Source organism: Sinocyclocheilus anshuiensis, unplaced genomic scaffold (genome assembly GCF_001515605.1).
Source record: "Sinocyclocheilus anshuiensis isolate Anshui unplaced genomic scaffold, SAMN03320099.WGS_v1.1 scaffold2129, whole genome shotgun sequence".
NCBI classification, from domain to species: Eukaryota; Metazoa; Chordata; class Actinopteri; order Cypriniformes; family Cyprinidae; genus Sinocyclocheilus; species Sinocyclocheilus anshuiensis.
The window spans coordinates 926,409-933,693 of record NW_015552540.1 but is presented as its reverse complement, the minus strand read 5'-3'; the positions used below and the strand labels follow the sequence as shown (position 1 = coordinate 933,693).

Genomic DNA, 7,285 nt, shown 5'->3' with positions numbered 1-7,285 from the left:
GCGCAAATGGGACACGCTGTAGCGCTCTGAGCACCAGAGACAGATCCCAAGAGGGTATAGAGGGAGGTCGAGGAGGGTTCAACCTTCTTGCCCCCCTAAGGAACCTGATGACCAGGACGTACTTCCCCACTGTTTTCACCTCCACAGGGTCGTGGTTGACGGAAATAGCAGCGACGTAAACTTTAAGGGTGGAGGGAGACAGCCTTCGCTCCAACCCTTGCTGCAAGAAGGAGAGCACGACTCTGATCGGACATCATCAGGGGTCCTCTCGATGAGAGGAACACCACTCGATGAACAGGTTCCACTTCAAGGCGTAAGCGTGTCTCGTAGACGGCGCTCTCGCTGAAGTGATGGTGTCAACTACCTCTTGGAGTAGGTCACCTAGAACCTCCGCATTCTGTCCAGGGACCAGACATGAAGTTTCCAGAGGTCTGGACGCGGGTGCCACAGGGTGCCCCGTCTCTGAGTCAGTAGATCCTTCCTCAGAGGAATCTGCCAAGGAGGGGCTGTCACGAGGAGCATCAGTTCCGGGAACCAGGTCTGAGTGGGCCAGTAGGGCGCCACAAGCAGGACCTGCTCCTCGTCCTCCCTGACTTTGCACAGTGTCTGTGCGAGAAGGCTCACTGGGGGAAGAGCATATTTGCGTAGGCCCCGAGGCCAGCTGTGTGCCAGTGCATCCGTGCCGAGTGTCCCCTCGGTCAGGGAGTAGAACAGCTGGCAGTGAGAGGTTTCTGGAGAGGCAAACAGGTCTACCTGAGCGACTCCAAAACGTCTCCAGATCAGCTGGACCGTCCAGGGATGGAGTCTCCATTCTCCGGGGAGCACAGCTCAAGACAGCTCGTCGGCTGCACGGTTGTGCAGGCCCGGAATGTGAATTGCAGGCCCGGAATGTGAATGACACGAAGCGACCTCAGATGCTTCTGACTCAAAAGGAGGAGGTGGCGGGTGAGTTGTGACATACGACGGGAGCGCAGACCACCTTGTCGGTTGATGTACGCAACAGTCGCAGTGTTGTCCGTACGGACCAGTACGTGCTTGTCTTGTAAGTGCTCTCTGAGACGGTTCAAGGCAAGGTGCACTGCTAACAACTCGAGGCAATTGATATGCCATTGCAGTTGGGGGCCCATCCAAACCCCCGAGACTGCTTGCCCGTTGTACGTGGCACCTCAGCCGGTGGTGGAGGCATCCGTGTGCACCACAGCATGCCTCGAGACCTGGTCCAGGGGCACTCCTGCCCGAAGAAACATGAGGTCTGACCACGGTGTGGCGGCAGGCAGGTGTGACTTGGACCTGTTGAGTGCCATGCTGCCACGCCCACCTCGGGACTCTGCCATGAAGCCAGTGCTGAAGCGGTCTCATATGAAGCAACCCCAGCGGCGTAACTGCCGCAGCAGCTGCCATATGCCCCAGGAGCCTCTGAAATTGTTTCAGTGGGACCGCTGTCCTACCTTTGAACAAATTCAAGCAACTCAACACCGACTGAGCAAGTTCCTCTGTGAGGCGTGCTGTCTGTTCAACCGAATCCAACTCCATACCGAGAAAAGAGATCCTCTGCGTCGGGAAGAGTTTGCTCTTTTACCAGTTGACCCTAAGGCCCAGCAGGCTGAGGTGCCTGAGCACCAAATCCCTGTGCTCACACAACTGATCCCGAGACTGTGCTAGTATGAGCCAGTCGTCGAGATAGTTGAGGATGCGAACACCCTGCTCTCTGAGGGGAACAAGAGTCCCCTCCGCAACTTTCGTGAAGACACAGGGGGACAGGGACAGCCCGAAGGGCAGGACCTTGAACTGATATGCCCGTCCCTCAAACGCGAACCGCAGAAAGGGTCTGTGGCACGGAAGGATTGAGACATGAAAGTACGCGTCCTTCAGGTCGATTGCTGCAAACCAATCTCTGGGGGACGGATGCACCTGAAGATGCGTTTCTGCGTTAACATCTTGAATGGTAGCCTGTGAAGGGCCTGGTTCAAGACACGCAGGTCCAAGATTGGTCGTAACCCACCGCCTTTCTTGGGTACAATGAAGTAGGGGCTGTATGCCCCTGAACTTGGGGGGGACGCCGGGCGAACTGAATCGCATAGCCGAGTCTGATGGTCCGAAGGAGCCAGCAAGACGGGCTGGACAGCGCCAGCCAGGCTTACAGATACCGTACAAGTGGGACCAGCGGAACCACCGACGTACCCGCAGTGGGGCAGCGAGTTGGAACGCAGGGACCCGGCTCGGGCAGCACAGAGGAGGATGAGTGTGATCCGGCTCTGGACTGTCCACAACTCTCCGTGCCCTCTTGAGACCCAGAAATAGAGGAAATTTCTCTTTTGTTGAGTGTTTGGGTACCACCGACCGAGAGGTCAGTGGCGGGGTAAAACAAAACAAAAGATTCTCTGCCCGGCCCTCCTCCGGGGGAGGGAGTGGTGCGTTCACCATCGTCCAAAGAGCAACTCCCTCCATCTCTGGGTGGGCGGGGTGGATGCCCTGCGACTGGCTCCACGGCGCTGCTTAGTTGGAGGCTGCTGTGGCGGGGGAGCGGGGGCGGCCGCAGGGGGACACCCTCAGTGACGAGCAGGCTGAGGTGCTGCGGCCGGGTGGAGGCAGCAGCTGCCCGCCGGGGCAGGATATGTCGAATTGCCTCAGTCTGCTTATGTGCAGCCGAGAACTGCTGGGTGAAGCTCTCGACTGCGTCGCCAAAGAGGCCGGTCTGGGACACAGGGGCATTAAGGAAACAAACTTTGTCGGCGACCCTCATGTCGGCCAGACACAGCCAGAGATGGTGCTCCTGGACCACATGCGTGGGCATCGCATGACCCAGAGAACTCGCCGTGACCTTCGTCGCTCGGAGCGCAAGGTCAGTTGCGGTTCGGAGTTCTTTCAGAACTTCTGGATCGTGATCACCCTCGTGCAGGTCCTTCAGTGCCTGAGCCTGGTGGACCTGCAGTAATGCCATGGCATGCAGGGTGGAGGCAGCCTCTCCACAAGCCGCATAAGTACCGCTGGTCAGACCAGACGAGTGCTTACAGGCCCGGGAGGGAAGGGCCAGTTTGCCCCGCCAGGTGGAAGCGGTACCAGGACACAACTGCAACGCTACCGACCGCTCCACCGGGGGGATCTCCGTATACCCCTTGGTTGCTCCACCATCGAGGGTGGTGAGGGAGGAGGAACTACTAGGCCGGTTTCTGGCAGCAAAAGGTGCCATCCACGACCTAGTGAGCTCCTCATGCACCTCCGGGAAGAATAGCACCGGAGTGGGGTGCTGAGAACCAGCGCAGGCCACCCCGAGAAACCAGTCATCCAACCTCGAGGGCTCGGGACGTGGTGGAGGTTTCCACTTGAGCCTTACCCTCTCGGCGGCCCGGAAAAGCATTGCCGTCATCTCCGGATCCGATTCAGGCCTTGCTGCCGTCCCAGAAGGGCGGCAGTACAGCCGAATCTTCCTCTCCAGAGAGCCCAGGCTCGCCCTCCGATGCAGTGATCGACATCCGATCGTCGGGAGGAGCCCCAAAGGATAGGGCTGGTACGCTCTTTGTAGAGAGCCCAGCATGTTCCTTAGGGAGCTCGGCTGGCTGCGAAGTGCAAGAGGATTGGCAGTCCCTGGGAGGTTGGTTTCTCGGAGGGGTTGCCGCCACTGTGATCCTCAAACCGCCCGAGCTACTGCCAGAAGTAGTCCTCCCCTGACTTCTGCCAGGAAGAGAACTAGATCATGGCAGAGGCACCGGAACTCTGCCCCTTTTGAGGTAGTGGAGCCTGGTCCGCAACTCCGAGATGGTCATCTTCCCGCAATGGGAACATGACTCATCCACAAATGCCACTTCAGCGTGCTTAATGACCAGGCACATGAGGCAGCGATCATGACCATCACCCGGCGCCAGGTAACGACCGCATCCAGAAACGCACGGGTGAAATGCCATCTTTAAAAAGACGTTCACCCGAGCCTGTAGTTTGCACCCACTCAACGAAGGTCGACCAACCCGCTGTCGCGCCGTAACACCCGCACAAAGAAGCTCCTTTGAGAGCGCTGACTCGTTCGACACACGAAGGCTTGGCAGGGGCAGATTGATAACACAGCTCGGCTCCGAAGCGAAAAGCTGATTATGCAGAGGCAGCTGCTGCCTCCACCCGGGAATCTCTCTGGCGAGATTCCCAATTTGTCGGTCACTGACGTGATGTCGAGAGTGACCTACTGAAAGGGAACCAGAGTCTCTAGCTAAGGAGAAAAATCTAAGCACAGTGTTTTATGTTGTTGAGATCTCTTCTAAAGCTTTAAAGGAGACAAATGTGAGTCTTTAGACTAGGAGAAATATCTGAGCACAGTGTGTGATGTTGTTGAGATCTCTTCTAAAACTTTAAAAGAGACAAATATGAGACCACCAGAGTCTTTAGACTAGTAGAAATGTCTGAGCACACAGTGTGTGATGTTGTTGAGATCTCTTTTAAAGCTTTAAAGAGACCATTGTGAGAGTGTTAAGAGTTTTTGTCTCAGGAGACAAGTTTGAAAGGCAGGAGACTCAAGCAAAAATCTCAGTTCGATCTTAAAGTAACCTCATTTCTGTCTAGGACAGATATTTGAGATGTTAAAGAGATCTCACTTTTGATTTTTCTTTTCTATGGGAAGAACTATGAGACTAGGGTGTAAAAGATTAAATAAAACAGAGAAAAACATACATTTTTGTGGCATTTTGCTATTTTCATTGCAATGTATATTCAAACTCAAAAGAGAACGAGTGAGTAAACAAGTCAGAGGATGTGCAAGAAAAAAAGTGATCCAGATCCCATGAGCTGCAGGCAAAGTTGTTTATGTTGTTTATGCTTTAAAACAGGGGTGTCAAACTCAGTTCCTGGAGGGCCGCAGCCCTGCAGTTTTGTTCCAACCCTGCTCCAACACACATACCATGTAGTTTTCAAATAAGCCTGAAGGACTGGATAAGTTGGATCAAGTGTGTTTAATTAGGGTTGAGTCTGAACTCTGCAGGGCTGTGGCCCTCCAGGAACTGAGTTTGACATCCCCGCTTTAAAACATCTTTGAGAGCCCTTAGCTCCTGAAATCACCGCTTATATCATTCTAGCTTAGTTTTATCATCACTGGTTTTGTTTAGATTGTTTCTGACTGGTATATGGAAAATCACAGTGTTGGAGTGTGTACTTTTTGTGGTTAACCTTACTAACAATTAACACACAGACTAGGTCCTAAATGCCATTAAACATGAACAATTCTAAATAAATGCACCTTTGATTATAAGGTGATCTGTATATGAACAGAAATTGACAATGATATCAAAACCACTATAGAAGCGCTGCTCTGTTGGGTATGAGTTGTTTATTCAGTTGCTATTCTATTAGTTTTTAATTAGCTTGTGTTTGAGAGTGTGTATTTTCAATACTGTTTGTTTGCCTGTAACTTTATTCTGTATTTGTTCAGATTGCTACACACAGTGGATTCTTCCAGATGGCAGAATGAGCTTTTTTTTAGTAGTCTTTTGATATTTAATTACACTATTGTTTAAAAATTTGGGGTCGGCAAGTAAAAAAATAAATAAAAAATTAATACTTTATTCTGCAAGGATGCATAAAATCAAGCAAAAGTTACAGTAAAGAAAAGTATAATGCTACAAAAGATGTCTGTTTAAGCCTGTCTTTTTGGGAAGGATGCAAACAAAAGGCTTTTGAAATTAACATTGTGTTTTTCCCTTCTCATTTGTTTTCCCTGTTCTCTCTTTCCTTCAGTGGGTGGCATTTGCCTCGCTGTTCTTCATACTGGTTTCCATAACCACATTCTGCCTGGAGACACACGAGGCCTTCAACCCCATCATTAACCGCACATATATTAACCCTAAAGACAACAGCTCCAGGTTTCACTTGGAGACAGAGACGGTGGTCTACCTAACCTACATCGAGGGAGTGTGTGTGGTGTGGTTCACCTTTGAGTTCCTCATGCGTGTCACCTTCTGTCCAGACAAAAAGAAATTCATCAAAAACACCCTAAACATCATAGACTTTGTGGCCATCCTGCCATTTTACCTGGAGGTGGGCCTGAGCGGCCTGTCTTCTTCTGAAGCGAAGGACGTTCTGGGTTTCCTCAGAGTGGTGAGATTCGTTCGGATCCTCCGAATCTTCAAGCTGACGCGACACTTTGTGGGCCTGCGCGTACTGGGACACACTCTCCGCGCCAGCACCAATGAGTTCCTCCTGCTCATCATCTTTCTGGCAGAGCAGAATGTGGAATGTTTTTTAAATTAATTTTATTTAAATTTTTTGGTAATATAACTTTTTAGAAAATAACTAGATTTAAACGGTACTTTTTAATCCAATTAATCAAATATAAAAATAATTATTAGTTGTAGTCCTAAAGTAAAAATTTCAACCTCCTGAGAAAATGATGGCCACAAAAAAAGCAAAAAGAGTTTGATTTTGTGCAACATTATGTACATAGAAAAGGTGTAAAATATAAACGTTACATTTTAGGAAAAATTTTAAACACACCCATGCATTTAGGGTGTTGCCTGAGCTTCTGATTTACTTGAGAGGGCAATCAGAATGACCAGCTAAAATCTGAGGTGTACTGCATTGGTTAGTATAGCTGCAGAAGTGTTGTGTAGTAAACAGCTGTGATTTTGGAACTACTACTATGTTGTGAATCATACACTCATAATCAGTATTCATAATGTCTCATGTTGGTTTGAGTTCAGTTTAAATTAAAAAGTCAAAAAGCAGTGAATTTGTGTCAGCCACACACACTCGCACGTGGATGTGACCAGTGTTGGGAGTAACTAGTTACATGTAACGGAATTACGTAATTTAATTACAAAATAAAAGTAATTGTAATCAGTTACAGTTACTGAGAAAAAATGTGTAATTAAATTACAGTTACTTATGAAAATGTTAAGGATTACAAAGGGGGTTACTTACATCTGCTTTTGTCCCCACATACAGATTTAATTAATTTCTTTCATAAATTGCAGTGACCGCTCTAAAATATGAAACACCAATATTTCAGGAGTTTAGAACAAGCTTATTCAATAACTCTTTTATTTCCTATATGGGTTTATGTATAGCTATGCTTAATTTTTTAAAGATTAACTGTTTTTTTCCAAGGCATTGTTAGATTACAGTGTTTACTGTCATAGCTATGTAAAGATTTGATTCCAAAACAGTATCATAGCTGATAAAATATTTCTTTTTATGATTTTAAATATTTATTTAACCTCAGAATGATCTCAAAGTAAGTATGGTTTTGTGGTGGCTGTGCTTCAAAGGGGACATTGATCTTCCACAAGTTGGTATGATTCTTTAGGGT

General features: G+C 48.9%; 2 protein-coding genes across 2 annotated transcripts in view; both read left to right on the top strand.

Annotated features, from left to right (window-relative positions):
• Window positions 1-1,256, top strand: part of LOC107663937 (potassium voltage-gated channel subfamily C member 1-like) — a 39,341-nt gene extending 38,085 nt beyond the window's left edge. The window contains exon 2 of the mRNA XM_016454345.1: window positions 1,116-1,256. Coding sequence (XP_016309831.1) covers window positions 1,116-1,256 — 141 coding nt within the window. The remainder of the gene's footprint in view (window positions 1-1,115) is intronic.
• A 1,508-nt stretch (window positions 1,257-2,764) lies between these two features.
• Window positions 2,765-6,228, top strand: LOC107663936 (potassium voltage-gated channel subfamily C member 1-like). Its single transcript, XM_016454344.1, has 2 exons — window positions 2,765-2,842; window positions 5,716-6,228. The coding sequence occupies exons 1-2, from the start codon at window positions 2,765-2,767 to the stop codon at window positions 6,226-6,228; spliced, it is 591 nt and encodes a 196-aa protein (XP_016309830.1).
• Window positions 6,229-7,285: the final 1,057 nt, after the last annotated feature.